Source organism: Choloepus didactylus, chromosome 3 (genome assembly GCF_015220235.1).
Source record: "Choloepus didactylus isolate mChoDid1 chromosome 3, mChoDid1.pri, whole genome shotgun sequence".
In the NCBI taxonomy this organism is placed as follows: Eukaryota; Metazoa; Chordata; class Mammalia; order Pilosa; family Megalonychidae; genus Choloepus; species Choloepus didactylus.
In genome coordinates this window covers 110,980,372-110,997,980 of record NC_051309.1, presented here as the reverse complement: position 1 = coordinate 110,997,980, position 17,609 = coordinate 110,980,372, and the positions used below count along the sequence as shown (strand labels likewise).

Genomic DNA, 17,609 nt, shown 5'->3' with positions numbered 1-17,609 from the left:
TCAATCTAGATCATTTAAAAATGCAAAGTGATGCAACACAAATATATCTTTTTTGTTAATAAGAAATGTAACTAAGAAGAATTATTTGGTGCATAAGCATTTCAAAAACTCTTTTAATGGATAGGCTTCTAATACTTTGATCAATAATTGCTATGTTCTTTTAGAATTCTGTCCTAATTTTGTTTCTGTATTGTATCTAGTTATTCCCATACAAAGTTAACTTTACTCTCGCCCCAAGATACTTTCATAAATAGGATGAAAATCTCAAAGGTTTTTATTATCTCAGTTAAATAGCAGTGACTGGTATCCCTATTACTAGTGCTTGAATTCTAAGTATCTTCACTAACGGGGCCTTGGACTATTTTCATTTGAGTTTCTCTTAAATTCATTGTTTTAGGTGATATTCTGGAAACTGCACCTTTATGATGTTATGTGTTGGTATTTAGTATCTATCCAAAAAAAGATTAAATGAGTTAGGAAGCAATTAGATAATTAAGCCAGTTCAGGTAAAGCATTCTAAGATCTAATGGACATCATTAAAAATTCAAAAAATTAAAAAATAAAACCAGCTTTCTCATTATCATTTACTTTCTCAAGTTCACAGAATAGTCATTTTGCTATATGCCCAATAGCTTTTAAATGATAGTAGAAAGACCCTTTGGCAAACTCCAGGATGACTGAGAAAAAAAAATCATCGATTTCTCATTAGGATCTCTTTTCTCAAATTCACAGAATGTTCATGTTGTTATATGCCCAACAGTTTTTAAATGATTATAAGAAGTATCCTATTACTCATTTTTAGAATTACTGAAATCGCATCTAGCATCAAAATTTACAGGAAAATTCAGGGCAGTTCTTACAATATACCATTTTAGCTAAGTAGTCAGGATATTAAAAAAGATTCAAATCTGCTGGTGTATGTTTTTATAAATACACAGTAATTGTGAATAAATTATAAGATATGTTGTGTTTAGAAAAGAGATGTTCAGTGGACTATTTGCAAAATATCCAAGTTTCCCAATTAAGGGGCAGAGAAGCGCAGTAAAGAAACAATTATTTAACGTTCTCTACTGGTAAATGAAAAGAACTGCTTTTTACACAATTCTTTAAATAAAATCTATGTGGGAGCAAAATCAAATGTCAAAAGGAAAAATGAGGGTGCCCATAAAGCACAGCACACCGTGGGCTGGTGTATGGCTTTCGAGGCCAACCCACAGTAAAACATACCAAGCTTTTGCCCCCGTGTTTCCTTCCTCATGACGGTAGACTAAGCCTTTCACCATTTCAGTGAATCCATAGTAAGAATAACCCAAGTGGGCCAGATGCCAGCAGATTTAGACCAAACCCATGTCATACCTAATCTGAGATTCTATGGAGACTGACTGAATTGCAGCCTTTTCCTTCTTTCAGGTGTGACAGTAAAGCCTGGTCTGGTTTGAGACCCCAGTCTTTGGATATTAACGCTCCTGGGTCCCCTGATAACAGCAGAAAAACCTCTAGACCTGGTTTAAATTACATAAATGAAACTTGATCTTTTGGTGTCTCTCTCTCACTCTGCTGTCACCGAGTTAACAGTAATTGTTCCCCTCAGTACTCAGACCTCAGGTTTAAAATGGCTTTTTCATGATAGTAAAAGCCTGCATCAAGCTTTGACTGCCCAGAATTCCCTTTCACCAGGGCTTGGTAGAGGGGAGAAATCCTAAGAAGCAATGATGACAACCCTTTCTTACCTCTCATTTCTTACCTCTCACTCTCCTTTTTTATTGAGGCAAAAATGAAACAGTATTTTCTAGTTATCTAAAAACTACGCAAAAAAGTTTGCTTTTTTATTCAAAACTGTAGAAAAAATCATGACTTGCATATTTATAGCATTCTGAACACAACTGTCCAGAAGTCATAAATGACATTGAATTTTTATGTTATAAAAAATTGTTTTTCTGTGTTTTTTTTTTTACCCAACAGCCAAACCAATGCAAAAATGTATTTTGGGGACTGCCTTACTTCTATGGGACTGAATACCAAAAATGCGATATAATGCTTTTATTAATGTTTTTGTTATGAATAGTATTCTTTAAGTAGAAGATAATGTAGACTTGTCAAAGAAAATGGGACTATCTGCATTCCAAGCACAGGTTATTACCTTTGTTCTTGCTCTGTAATTACCGTATAGACATTTTGTCAGACACTCCAGTTGGACAAATGGTATTTTACTCCCTGTCTTTTTCTAAGACATTTTATTTTTTCCATTGTTCTAAAATATATCATTCATAAAGTAGAACTCTAATAGAGAAATGTGTCATACAAAATAAAAAAACAAAGCTTCCAATTCCAAATGATTGTAAACATATAAGGCTTCAGACAACCAGCCAACCTCACTATCATTGATGTCTTTGTTATAAATCAATATTATCTAGGATGTTTTCTGGCTAATTTGAAGATCACCATGTTTAATTCAACTACCGTCTTCTTTGTCTCTACCTCCTTTCTTGCAAAAAAACAAGGCAATTAAGCAAGGTTATAATTCTGATTATCAGGTAGCTATAAAAAGAAAAGACATTAATTTCATCCTGAAAATTTGACGGAATAAACATATAAAGAAAAAAAATCCACTTTGAGAAAACATCTTCTCTATTGAAATTGAGAAAATAAAATGCAGAAATAAAACTAATGACTTAAGACTAATCAAAATGTAGTTTTTACATTCTAATATTCATGAGGGCAAAGAATTCACAGCATGTATGTTCACTGGAAAAAGTCTCAAAAAAGGGCCCTTCTAGAAGACTGGAAACTTCTCAAGTTATCACTGCTCAAAAATAGTTTGATACACTTAGAAAAAACAACCTTGGGTTTGAAAATGTCTCTTTGTATATCTCCTAGGAAACTTCAGCTTTTCTGGAATTCCTAATAAACATTGCTCATATAAAGCAATAGTTTTCCCTAATAGATAATTATGACAAATGAAACCAACAAAAAGACAAACTGAACTTGAAAATTTGCACCCAAAAATGACAATTTCTATGTTAACACGACTCACTCTATTTTTGATAGTACTCTTGGTTTGTTTAACTTCAATTCAAGGCATTAGATAAATAATCTGGTATACATTTCATTTTGTCTTGTCCAGATCTGGATAAAGGGAATTCATTTGGTTAAGTGTTGTCTTTAATTGTTCTCTCTTTATCTGCCCTGTAACAGCTTTAAAATGAGCCTATTACAATAGCTGTTTTGTAATGGATAGGCTGTCTTCAACTGACATTATCTGGAATGACTTGACTTAAGCAAACAAATTTATCTGCATTTATGCATCACAGAGATTGACTTCTTCCCTTCCTATTGATCAGTAACTTATTCAATCAACATTTAGACTTTAAATCAAAGCACACATTCTCTTATCCCATATTAGCTCTTTAGCTGACATTATTAGTAACTTCAGGGAAAAATCAACTTACCTGATGCATGCCATCTCCTGGATCTGTCACTCTGGAAAGGCATTCCATTTCCTTTGCTGTTGTATAGTATTTAATCTCTGTTGTGGCCTTAAGGATTCCATCACAGTAGATATTTACATAGACAGAGCCAGCAGGAAAATCTTATAAAACACAAACAAGTGTTGGAGCTGAATATGTAATGCATAAGTCATATTAGCATATCTCCTAAGAATATGAAGGAAGGCTTTAAGAATTCATAGCAATTTCGCTAAACTCTGGCACTTAAAATGTTGCTTTTTTAATCTTAATGTTTATAAACCATAACATAGAATGCATAATATAGGCTTAGCTGTTAAAAAAAAATCCTTAAAAGATAAGAACACACATTAAAATTGTAATAAAAGCAAAGCTCTTAATTTTTTCTTCCTACTTACTAACCCCCGTCTTTTGAAGTGATTTATAATCATCTCTGCATAACTTCAGAATTTAGAAAAGTACAGTCAATCATTAAAAGTGAGAGGTTTGTTATTAATCTGAAGAAAATTCCTACTAATTATATAGACAAGTTTCTCAAAATTGTGTTTCAATAGAGTAGCGTGTAATGAAATTATAGAACTTTAATTTAATTGACTACAATGAAAAACTCCGGGAAGACAAGTTTCAATGCTCTGCTACTTAAGTACTAGTTGCACCAAATAGTCATCCAAAGCCTTTTTATGAATAAATTATTCAAAGTGACTGATATACTGCACTGTGAATTCTGCTGTAACATAACCACAGAGTTCAAGTTACCTATTTTGGTCTCTCCATGAAAGAACAATAAACAATCATTTTAATAAAAAGTTACTGTGTTTTATTACAACAAAAGTAAATAAATCAGCTCTTTAAATTCATATATATGGAAAATATTAAAAACTTTTGCTCAAAAGACAAAAAGACACAGACAAAAGACAAAAGACATGGAGTTATTTCCCAAATTCTCCTGGGAAATTATCAAGCAAACATCCAAAGTTTGGAATAAGTCATTAAATATAAAACCCAAAGCCATTTCTAGCCTTAGCTACCTGATAAAACTGACTATTTAAAGGCTCTTAAGGTTTAAGTATTAGTTTTATTTTATCTCAAGATATGGTTGTGGAGGTTTGAAACTGTATGTACCCCAGAAAAACATGCTCTTAAAGTTAATCCATTTCTGTGGGTGTGATAGGATCTCTTGATGAGGCTACTTCAGTTGGTGTGACCCACCTCATTAAGGATGAATCTTAATCTTATTACTAGAGTCCTTTATAAACAGAATTAATGGAGGGAGAAAGAGAGAGAGAGAGAGAGAGAGAGAGAGAGAGAGAGAGAGAGAGAGAGAGAGGGAGGGAGAGAAACAGAGAGAAAGCCATTAAGCAAGAAGCTGAAATCAATGAAACCCAGAAGAGAAGGGAGAGATCAGGAGATGCCACAATGCAACAGAAGAGTCAAGGATCACTGGCAGCCAGTTTTCAGGAAGAAATTATTGCCTTGATAATGCCTTAATTTGGACATTTTCCCTGCCTCAAAACTATGAGTGAATAAATTCCCATTGTTTAACTCCTCCCATTTCATGGTATTTTCTTTGAGCAGCCTATGAAACTAAAACAGTGGTTTGAGGCCCTCATATAATATTGCTCAGGGAAATTTAAAGAAAACAAAACTGTGCCCATTTGAATCTGTTATGAACCCCAGAAAAAGCCATATTCTTTGATGCAATCTTGTGGGGGCAAACTTATTAATCTTCGTGATTAGGGTATGACCTCTTGACTGCATGTTTCCATGGAGATTTGACCCCACCGGTTTAGGGTGGGGCTTCATTAGTTCACTTGAGTATTTAAGAGAGCCAGAAGCCAACACAGGCACTGATGCTGACACTTGGAGATGTTTGGAGATGTGGACAGAAGGACATTTGGGGATGCTAAGCCAAGAGATGAAGTCCAGAGTTTGCCCCAAAGAACCTAAGAGAGGACCCCCAGATGCTTAGAGAGAAATACCCTGGGAGAAAGAAACAAGCAAGCAAAGCGGCTGAGAGAGAGGAACCAAAATAGATGTCCAGAGACATTTTGGAGAAAGCCATTTTGAAATACAACCCAGGAGCAAAGGACCAGCAGACACCAGGCATGTGCCTTCCCAACTGACAGAGGTGTTTGGATGCCATCAGCCATTCTTGAGTGGAGGTATCATCTTGTTGATGCCATAGTTTGGACACTTTTATAGCCTTAGTACTGTAAATTTGTAACTGAATAACCCCCCCTTATAAAAGTTAATCCATTTCTGGTATTTTGCTTAATGGCAGCATTAACAAACCAGAACAGAAACCAGTCTTAAACTTAACTTGGTCAAGGAGCTAATATTTCTTACCCAATGTTGCTTGATTAGACACTTAATCTGTATTATAAAGAAAAAAGTAGAAAATGGAAGCTTCTTGTTCCCAAAGAAGTACCTATCCAATAGAGAATGTGAGAGCTATAGCAACAAAACACTGAAAGTTCCAAGTACATCTCACTAACTACACTTATGAGCATATGGTAAAAGATGTTCCGGAGTTACTGGAATCAAATGAAATCAGTAGATTTAATAAAGATACTTTTGAAATAAAATATTGATTTCATTTTTCAGAAAAGAGGCTAAAAGTTTTACCACAGGGAGTTAGCTTATGAAAGAACGTTAGGCAATAAATCATGGGTGATATATGATGAGAAGATTTGTTTGGTAGTTCTTGAATAAAGGATGACTAAAATATTCTTACTTCTTAAGAATCTAATGTGAAAACCATATGATTTATTTCTGATATACTGAGACATTAGTTGATTCAAACTTTACCATTAGATCCATGATAATGGTGTGGGTTTTAGAGTAATATTCCAAAGAGATTTGAAAATATCTGAAGTATTGTCTTTGTTATACACATTTTCATACCATTGAAAGGCAGCTGTTAAATCAAGACCTAATTATTGTTTCCACTTATATATCAGGGAGGACTCCTTATTGATCTCATTGGGATGCCCGCCTTAATAATATATTATTGAATTGCCCTCTTCATGAACAGCACCCGGTACTACTCTAACCATGGTTCATTATGATGACTACATTTCATATCTTTTCAATAAAAATAAAAACCAATTCAGTTAAGGGCTCAAATAGAAAGGAGGGAATGTGAATTACACTATTTATTGACAAAAGTAAACCAGTAACAGCTAACACTTGTAAGTACACACAAATATAAGTCAATATCACCAAAACATGCATGGGTATCATTGGGAGTCAGCTGTGAAGAAAACTGAATATAAAGGAAGGAAAAAATTGAACTCCTTCTCCCCATCAGACTTAATAAAGTACCCTCACAGAGGGACAATGATAAAAAGGAATTCTATTCAGATCTCAGATCTCAAGTTCCAGGCTATTCAAGAGTCTTTGTCAGTATTCCCTATCTCCATGATCTAAGTGGGCTATCCTTCTAGATGAGAGATAAACTGAAGTAATTTATGGAGACTATACGCCAGAGATATTTCTGAATGGTCAGGAATATATTCATTAATTCCATACAAAAATATATTTCACAGACACATTAATTTTAGAGCTCTTTTACTTTATCTGATAAGCTGTGTTCCTTTATGAACCAGTTTTAGCCTTCTCCCATATGGTAAACACAGTAATGAACCCGCCTAGCGTTTCCATGGGAACAGAAACCAACATGACTCTGTTTTGATTAGAACATTATTAAATAATGATAGGTAGCTTCAAAACATTGGTCATGCCTCAAAATTAATATCAATTTAGTATATGTTAAAATTATTGTCCTGAATTTTGACTTTTAGAAGTTATTATCAATTGCTATTTTTTTTTTTTTTCCCTAAGCAGGTTCAGCTTAATCTTCAGTACATCCTTAAGTATTTTGCATGGCCTTTTAAAGGAATATGAAGATATAATTTATATTATCCAGAGCACAGTTTCTTAATTAATGAAGAGATTCTATGTCTTTGTCGATTTATTATGCATTCCTTTCAACTTTTAATTGGTTGTCCCCCTACTGTGTCAATTTTTTTTCTACCTGAACTGCAGGTACCAGAGGAATATCCTCTTCATTCTTGTAAAAATCACTTATTAGTTAATATTTCTAGTTCAAAGCCTTCACATGTATATTTATAAGTTTTGGCATAAACTCGGACTATAGTAACTTCAAATTCCTTTAGTACAAAGCAATCCTTTTCAGAGACAAACCTATGCATACAATTAGACAGGGATGGTTTTTAGAAAATGAAGTAATTATAGATATTTCAAGTTATTGAGCTGAAAGGAAAGGAGAATAGTGAAACTAGAGGATATTTTCTCAAATTAAAGAGTCATGTTAAGATGTGGAATTTGTCAGAAGGGAAAGATGCTACGTAGAAAAAGAACATCTTAGGATTTCCTCACTGTTCAGCATAATTTCACTTTAACATAATGTTTTTCTCTGCATTGCCACCAAGTTAGAAAGGACCATACATAAAAAAGAACATTGATATGGTAAAGGTTGGGTTGAGTAGGGAGAAAACTGGGAGCTCTATCTGAGAACTACAAGAAGAAGATCTCAGATGAAATATTATGCCTTACACTGTGGAGCTACTGAGATCTGGGAACCAGACCCAAGCACTCAGAATCAGATGATGAAAGTAAGTCTAGGCATAGAGCAGAAAATAGTATCCAGAGAGCTGGCAGGTGAGAGTCCAGATATGTCATTTATGTTAGAGACGTGGAGCAAGTAGTAGTATGTGGTATCTGAACTGGCAATTAGAATATGGTAATAAGGAAAAGAGAAAAACTGTGCAGCGATATAGGGAGACACCTGGTTGACACATGAGAGGTCAGCACAGAGGGAGAACTTCTCCCAATGGATAAGGAGCAAATCTGACCCCTTGGGATGCTGGAGAGAGTATGTAACAGTCTCGGTATTATAAAAATTTGGGAAATAGGCAGGATTTTGAGATAGGCCTAGAATTACTACACTTTGGACCACAGAATAGCTCGGCCTATATTTGTCACAGAAATGAGGCAGGACCCTAATTACTGGAATTGAGCACATGGTCAGAACAGGACTTGCATTAAAGTTATGAATTGATAATGAGTTACTTCAATTAGTGAGTAACTATTTCCTGCATAAGAAGAATGTTTGGTCCTAAGGTTTGGGGATGACTAAGTCTAAATGTGTTAATGGAGGGCTAGATAGAAGATTGCTACAAATAAGATATTAATGAGTGAGTTACCTAATTGTCCATTGCTATTTACAATTCTTTATGTATGCTCTAAATTGTATGCTACCCTTGTAATAATTCTCCATTTCTGTGTGTTTAATCATTTTTAAATATTGTCAACAAAACCATTATTTTCTTTCCTTCTACCTTACCTATGTATATTTGATCAATTGCAAAGACTTATTGTTTAGAATTTGACAATATCTCTGCAACAAACTCCATTTTTTCCCTTCCCAATTCCACTTCCCTAACTTAAGAACTTGCTATTTCTTGCTTAGATTATTACAATAGTAAGAAATGATCTACTTGCTTGAATGCCATTCTTTTCATATTTATTCCTTTCCATAATTCCAATAACATCACTCGTTTGCTCAAAAACCTTTAACGATTCCTCAATACCTAGAAATATATAAACTCCACACTCTATATTTCAAGGCTGTCTATGATTTGCCCCACAATTAACCATTCTGGGCTTATCACGTACGTTTCCTTATTTCCAGGAAATATTTTTCATTCTTCAAAAACATCCCATAATACATTCACATTGCACACAAAATCTGCTGCTATTTCTTTGATCATGTTTTATTCCTTTACTAAGAAGTTTTCTTCTCCCATCTAAGCCTGTCAGAATTGACCCATTCTTCACAGTTTATTCCAAATGCCACTTTCTTAGGAAGCTTTTCCTGATTCTTTCATATTAAGGTGCTTTCTTTGAAACTCTATTGTATTTATTATTGGAAACTCTATGGCATATATATTTTTTGCATTTATGTTCCTTACTGTCTGCTCATCCACCCTCACTCCCAAGAGACTGAAAGCTACTTCAAGAGAGAAACTTGTTTGATTCTTGCTACTAAGTAGCTCCTTAGTAAAATTATTTGCATGCAGCAGATCTTAATAAATATTAGTTTAAAGTATAATTAAATTATTATACTTAAATTAAATATACTTAGTTAAATTAAATCAATTTTTCTTAAAGTATAAGGTTTTATTTTGATAATATGAAAAGTTAAATTGAAAATATTTTCTACATTATTTGACTTAGTTAAAAGGATATGGAGAGAAGGAGAGGGGCAAGATGGCGGCATAGAGAGGAGTAGAATTTAGTCAGTCCCCTAGAACAACAAATAAGCAACCAGGAACAACTAGTAAATGATCTGGAATAACTGCTGGGGGACAGCTGTGACTGTCTACACATTGTACACCAACCTGGATTGGGAGGAATGCTTGACAACACAGCACAGAATCTGTAAGTAAAAGCTAGGGAACCACGCCAGGAGCCCCCTCCCCCATGGCAGGCTTTGCTACAAAACCTCGCTGTGGTAGAAACTAGCAGCACTCTCCGAGCAAGCAAATATAGCTCAGCTGAGGTCCAACTGGGGTTTTAATTAACAAATGTAGACTGCTGAATACAAGCTACAAACCTCCAATAAGCAGACAGAGGCTTTTAGTAATGACTGACCTTAAAGAACACAGAAGACTCATCTGTACTGGGAGGGGGAGCTCGGAAGACCTCTGGTTGATGAGTGAAACTGGGGGACCATGTACTGGCTCCAAAAGGGGGCTTTCCGTCCCTTTTTCTCTCTCCCAAACTCAGGAGCTCAAAAGAGAGAGAAGCAGCCATTTCCAGTTCCCAGCACTCTGACCCAGACAGGGGTGGAGATAACAGAGACAGAGAGACAATTCAAATCCAAATGATAAATCCCTAGGGGTGGATTTTCCCTAAGAGTAAGGAGGTGGGGCCCAGCTTTCCCTTCAGAACCAGACCCCAGAGCCTGGGGGAAAACAGCCAAAACAGAAACTGAAGCCAAAACACATCTCCTTACACCAGTTGGGAGTGACAGGCTGACAGGCACCACCTGCTGGGCAGGTTAGGAAAAGCACAGCAACTGGAAACCTCAAAGAAAAGTCTGTCTTTACTCTAAGATACACCCTGAATATAACCCCATTCTGAGACCTGAACCTGTTCTGGTATGGGAAAATCTGACTGGGGTAACCAAGGAAACTGGATACCTAGAAAACAGAAAACTACAATCTATACTACAAAAAACGAAGATATGGCCCAGTCAAAGGAACAAACTTACATCTCAATCAAGATACAGTTGAGATGTTGTTTCAGTTTAATGAAACAGTCTATTAAAGATTTTCAAAGAGATATGCTAAATCAAATCAAAAACGAAATCAATGAGTTCAGGGAAGATATAACAAAAGAGACAAAGGCTATAAAGAAAACACTGGGCGACATAAGGTAGAAATCAAAACTTTGAAAAACCAACTGACAGAAGCTATGGAAATGAAAGGCACAACATAAGAGATGAAAAACATGATGGAGACATACAACAGCAGATCTCAAGAGGCAGAAGAAAACATCAGACACTGGAGAACAGGACACCTGAAATCCTACACACAAAAGAACAGATAGGGAAAAGAATAGAAAAATATGAGCAAAGTCTCAGGGAATTGAATGACAATATGAAGCATATGAATGCACATGCCATGGGTGTCCCAGAAGGAGAAGGGAAGGAAAAGGGGGTAGAAGCAATAATAGAGGAAGTAATCAATGAAAATTTCCCATCTCTTATGAAAGTCATAAAATTACAGATCCAAGAAGAGCAGCATACCCCAAACAGAATAGATCTGAATAGGCCTACACCAAGACACTTAATAATCAGACTATCAAACATCAAAGAGAGAGAGAATCTTGAAAGCAGCAAGAGGAAAGTGATCCATCACATACAAAGGAAGCTTGATAAGACTATGTATGGATTTTTCAGTAGAAACTGTGGATGCAAGAAGGAAGTGGTGTGATATATTTAAGATACTGAAAGAGAAAAACCACCAACCAAGAATCCTATATCTGGCAAAACTGTCCTTCAAATATGAGGGAGAGTTTAAAATATTCTCTGACAAACAGACAATGAGAGAATTTGTGAACAAGATACCTGTGCTACAGGAAGTACTAAAGGGAACAATACAGACAAATAGGAAAAAACAGGAGTGAGAGGTTTGGAGCACCATTTTGAGTGATGGTAGCACAGCACTGTAAGTACACTGAGCAAAGATGACTGTAAGTATGATTGAAAAAGGAAGGTTAGGAGCATGTGGGACACCAGAAGGAAAGAGGAATGATAAAGACTGGGACTGTATAATTCAGTGAAACCTAGAGTGCTCAACAATTGTGATAAAATGTACAAATATTTTTTTACATGAGGGATTAAAAATGAATGTTAACCTTGCAAGGTGTTAAAAATAGGGTGATATTCTGTTTATTAACAGAAACTTTGTATTATGCTTCCTTTAATGTAACAAGTGCAATATACCAAAGCCAAATGTCTATAAGAGGGGGTCATAAGGGATCGGTATGGGACTGTTGGCATTGGTGATGTTGTCTGACTCTTTAATTCTACTTTAGTTTAATTCTTTCCTTTCATTGCTTTTTAGCTGTCATGTTTTTTTTTCCTTCTTTCTTTTTCTTTTTCTTCTGTCTCTCTACCTTCTTTGATAATTCCTCTTTCTTTGTGGAGTAAATGGAGATGTCCTTATATAGATAGTGGTGATGCTGGTGAATACATAAATATGTAACTATACAGGGAACTGTGCCAGTTTGAATGTATTATGTCCCCCAGAAAAAGCCGTATTCTTTGATGCAATCTTGTGGAGCAGACATAATAGTGGGGATTAAGTTGGAACATTTGAATTAGGTTGTTTGCATGGAGATGCGCCCCACCCAACTGTAGAGGATAACTGATGGGATATTTCCATGGAGGCGTGGCCCCACCCATTCAGGGTGGGCCTTGATCAGTGGAGCCATATAAACGTGCTGACTCAAAGCGATGGAACTCAGTGCAGCTGTGAGTGACGTTTTGAGGGGGAGCAAGCTTGCTGGGGAGGAACATCCTGGGAGAGGGCCATTTTGAGGCTGGGGCCTTGGAGCGGGCTCCGGCTGCGTGCCTTCCCAGCTAACAGAAGTTTTTCTGGATGCCGTTTGCCATCCTCCAGTGAAGGTGCCTGATTGCTGATGTGTTGCCTTGGACACTTTGTGGCCTTGGGACTGTGGCTGTGTGGCCAAATAAGCCCCCTTTTTATGGAAGCCGGTCCATCTCTGGTGTTTTGCATTCTGCAGCATTAGCAAACTAGGACAGGAACCATTGATTGTTTACTTAGGATGCAAAGTATGGTGAGTGAACAAAACCATTTTTTAAAAAAATTGGTTGATGAAGAAACCTTGAAGGCACTACAGTGAATGAAATAAGTTAGACAAATAAGGACAATTATTGCATGATCTCACTGATATGTACTAATTATAATATGTAAATATGTAGACATGAAATATAAGTTAATAGGATATAGAACAAGGCTAAAGAATGGGGAGCAGTGCTTATTATGAGCAGCATGTTCAACTAGGTTGAACCTAAGTGTTTGGAAGTGGACAGAGGTGATGGTAGCATGTTATTGTGAGAATAACTAACAGTGCTGAATGGTGTGTGAAGGTGGTGGAAAGGGGAAGCTCAGAGTCATATATGTCACCAGAAGGAAAGTTGGCAGTTAAAAGATGGGAATGTAAAAAACAGTGAATCTTGTGGTGGACAATGTCTATGATTAACTGTACAAATATTAGAAATCTCTCATGAACTTGAACAAATGTATGACACTATAACTAGAAGCTTTAATAGAGGGGTATATAGGAAAAAAACAACATACCTATTGCAAACTATGTACTACAGTTAACTGTATCTTAACATTCTTTCATCGACAGTAACAAATGTGCTACACTAATACTATGAATCAATAATGGAGGGGGGTAGTTAGGGGTACAAGAGGAACTGAGTTTTCTTTTTTGTCTTTATTTATTTTCTGGAGTAATGAAAATGCTCTAAAAATTGGAAAAAAATTAACTATGGCAATATATGCACAGCTGTATGATGGTACCTGGACAATTGATTGTGCACCTTGGATCACTGGATTATTATATGGTATGTGAACAAACGCAATAAAATTTAAAAAAAAAAATTCATTACCTACCCCCCCCCAAAAAAAAAAAAGGATATGGAGAGAGAAAGCCATGGAAGCAAGAAGTTGAAGTCGATGAAACCTGGAAGAGAAGGGAGAGACCAGCAGATGCCACCATGTGCCTTACCATGTGGCAGAAGAGCAAGGATCACTGTCAGGCTGTTTTCAGGAAGAAAGCAGTGCCTTGATCATGCCTTGATTTGGACATTTTCTCAGCCTCAAAACTGAGTACAAAGAGGAATAAAGGCAGATATCTCAGGAGCAAGATGTGGAAAGGGTAAATAGACCTCAGTCAGCATCCCAGGATGGAATTACTATTCCTAGACTTTATGTTTGGGAGAAGTTTCCTTCAAACAGAAGACAGAGAGATAAGAAAACCTATGGCAATTTGAACAGGCTTCTTAATGAAATCTGGCCACCAAATCTTTGAAACCTTGATGGAAATTAATAAATTCTGAGAAACATATATATTTCTAAATCTGCAACCAAATTTCTATCTTGTAAGAAATGGTTGGCTTGAATATATTTTGGGGGCAGATTGCGTATCTTTGTGTGTTTATGTATGGGTGTGGGTGTACTGCAAAAATGACCTGCATAAGCTATTTAGTTATGCAAATGTGGTGTAAAGCTCAGCTTCTGATGGTAAAATACAATTGTAAGAAAAACATGTTGAACTTTGTTTAATTTGTCTTTGATATAAGTAGCTTATTATGAATTTTGCTTTTTCTATGTATAATGAAGCACGAACTGCTTTAGTTTCAATATGTACTTATTGAATTCGCTCATTACCATTTATTTAGTGCCTATTGTCTGTTATCCACTGTGAAATTTCTGGGACACAATTTAACTTACCTTAAGAAACTTTCAATCTACTGAAAGAGTCTGTAACATTCCCTACAAATTCCTTTTTTGGAATATGTTTCTGATAATAGAAAACAATATATTATTGCTTCTTATTTCAAATAAGCTGCAGGATGTATAAAGAAATCATGCTTATATTTGATTCTGATATATTTATAATGGATATCTATAGAGTTTTCCATTTAATTGTACCCATTCAAATATTCTCTATAGTTTTCATCCTAGAATAGTGTTGATTTAAATGCCAGAGTCGTTGAATTCTTTCTGGTTTCCCATGGCTTTATTGAAAATGAAATACCTTTCAAAATATTATAAGAGCAGTTAGAGGCAAAAACTCTGATAATAGTGAGGGTGAGAAACAACCCTCTCCAAGAATGAGAGACCTTGATACAGTAAAAGAATAGACAATTTTTTCCTAAATAAAAACATGCTAGATAACAGCAGAGTGCTAAACTGTTTTTCCTCAGAACTTCCATTTAATAAAACTGGATTGCAAATTGAAAAGTGATCAACCCCAGAGTAAAACAGCTTCCAGTGTTTATCTTGAACGGGAAATTGACACATGTATCACTCTGATACTTCTATGTCTTATTCCTAATCTTAGGGAAAACATTCAGTTTTTCATCATTATGTTAAGTATCATGATGTTAGGTATAGTATTTGTAGATATTCTTTATCAAGGTGGGGAAGTCTCTCTCTATTCCTAGTTTACTGAGAGCTTTAATCATGAATGGGTGTTGGATTTTGTCAAATGCTTTTTCTGTATCAAGGGATATCATTGCATGGTTTTTCTTTAGCCTGCTGTGGTGGTGGATTACATTAACTTATTTCCAAATAACTTTGAAACCATATTTTCATACCCATAGTAAATCCCACTTGATTGTATTGGATAATTATTTTCATATATTGTTGGATTCAATTTGCTAACATTTAGATGAGGATTTTTGCATCTATGTTCATCAGAGATATTGGTCTACAGTTCACTTCCTTATAATGTCTTTAATTGGTTTCAGTATTAAGGAAATGTTGGCTTCAAAATGAATTCACATGTGTTCTTTCTGCTTTTTTCTGTAAGAAATTGTGGGGAATGATATCATTTCTCTTTAAATGTTCAGTAGAATTCTCCAGTGAAAAAAATGTGGGCCTAGTACTTCTGTTTTTGGAGTGTTATTACCTGTTGATTCAATTTGTTTAATAAATATAGGCCATTCATATAATCCATTTCTCCTGAATGAGTTTTGGTAGTTTGTATCTTTCAAGAAAATGGTGCATTTTGTCTAAGTTAACAAAGTTGTAGATATACACTTGTTTGTAGTGTTGCTTTATTATCCTTTTAATGTCTGTAGGATCAGTAGTAATGATCCTTATTTCATTCTGATATTGGTTATGTGTGTCTTCTTCCTTTTTTGGATTAGCTTGGCCAGGAATATCAATAAAAATTCTATTGATCTTTTCAAAGAAACTGCTTTTAGTTTCCTTGATTTTCTCTATTGTTTTCCTATTTTCATTTTCCTTCTGTTCTGCTCTAATTTCTATTATTCCTTTCCTTCTGCTTGATGTAAGCTTAAGTTGCTCTTCTTTGTCTTGTTTCCTAAAGTGGAAGTTTAGGTTACTGATTTTAGATCTTTCTTCTTTTCTGTTATATGTGTTTAATGCTAAACTTTGCCTGTAAGCACTGCTTTTGCTGCATCCCACAAATTATGATAATATGTATTTTCATTTTCCTTAGTTCAAAATAATTTTAACTTCTCTTGAGACTTCTTCTTTGACTCATGGTTACTTAGAAGTGTGTTCAATTACTTTCTTACTTAGAAGTGCTTAATTTCCAAATAATTGTGGATTTTTTTACTGTGTTTTATCGATTTTCCGTTTAATTCCATTGTTATCTGAGAAAATTCTTTGCATGATTTCTATTCTTTTCATTGGTTAAAATGTATTTTATGGCCCAGATTGCAGTCTAAGTGACTGTTCCATGTGAAGATGAGAAGAATGCATATTCTGTTGGTGCTGGATAGCATATCCTATATATGTCAATTAAATCAAGTTGATTCATAGTGCGTCAAGTCAACTATGTTCTTTCTGGTTTTCTGTCCACTTGATCTGTCAATCACTGAAAGTAGGGTTATAAAATATCCAACCATAATAGTGGATTTATTTATTTCTCCTTGCAGTTTTATCAGTTTTTGCCTCACTATATTTTGACACTCTATTGTTAGATGTACACATGTTTAGGATTGTTGGCTTCTTGGAGAATTTACCTTTTTTCATTAGGTAATGTCCCCTTTATTCCTAATAATTTTCCTTGTTAAGAATTTTGTTTTGTCTGAAATTAATATAGCTATCTAGCTTTCTTTTCATTAGTGTTAACATGATACATCTTTCTCCTTCACTTTGTTTTTAACCTATCCACGTCTTTTTTATTTCTTATGGACAACAAATTGTTGGATCTTGTTTTTTTTTTAAGCGACTCTGACAATCTATGTCTTTTAATTGGTGTATTTAGACTGTTCAGATTTAAATGATTGTTGATTTAAATGATTGTTAAATGATTGTTTAAATGAAAGTTGGATTATTATCTACCATCACTGTAACTGTATTTTATTCATTGCTTTTGTTCTTTGTTTCTCACCCTACCCCTCTTTTTCTGCTTTATCTGTCAGATTCCACTTTCTCTTCTCTCAGCATATCAATTATATTTCTTTTAAAAGAACTTTAATTATTGCTCTAAACTTTTAAATGAGCTAAGCCTACCTTCAAACAACACTATATCACTTCTCATGCAGTGCAAGTACCATATAACAGAATATTCCCAATCCCTTCCTCTCATCCCTTATGACACTGCTGTCATTCATTTCACTGATTCATAAACTATAATCACCCAGTGCTACTATTTCTCCAGTTATCTCTTAGATAAGTTAACAATAAGAAAAAATTACAATATTTTATTTTATCTTCAATCATTCTCATTCTTTCCCCAATTCTCTTCTGTTCTTTATGTAGATCCAAGCTTCTGACCTAAATAATTTTTCTTATTCTCAAAAAACTTCTTCTAACATTT

At 35.0% G+C, this 17,609-nt stretch overlaps 1 protein-coding gene across 3 annotated transcripts in view; it reads right to left on the bottom strand.

Moving 5' to 3' along the window:
- BANK1 (B cell scaffold protein with ankyrin repeats 1) overlaps positions 1-17,609 on the bottom strand; it is a 340,362-nt gene that overhangs the window by 234,299 nt on the left and 88,454 nt on the right. For all 3 annotated transcript variants that reach the window (XR_005215918.1, XR_005215919.1, XM_037830343.1), the window contains exon 5: positions 3,450-3,589. Coding sequence is in view for 1 of the 3 variants with exons in the window: in XM_037830343.1 (XP_037686271.1) it covers positions 3,450-3,589 (140 nt within the window). In the remaining 2 variants the exon portion in view is untranslated. The remainder of the gene's footprint in view (positions 1-3,449; positions 3,590-17,609) is intronic.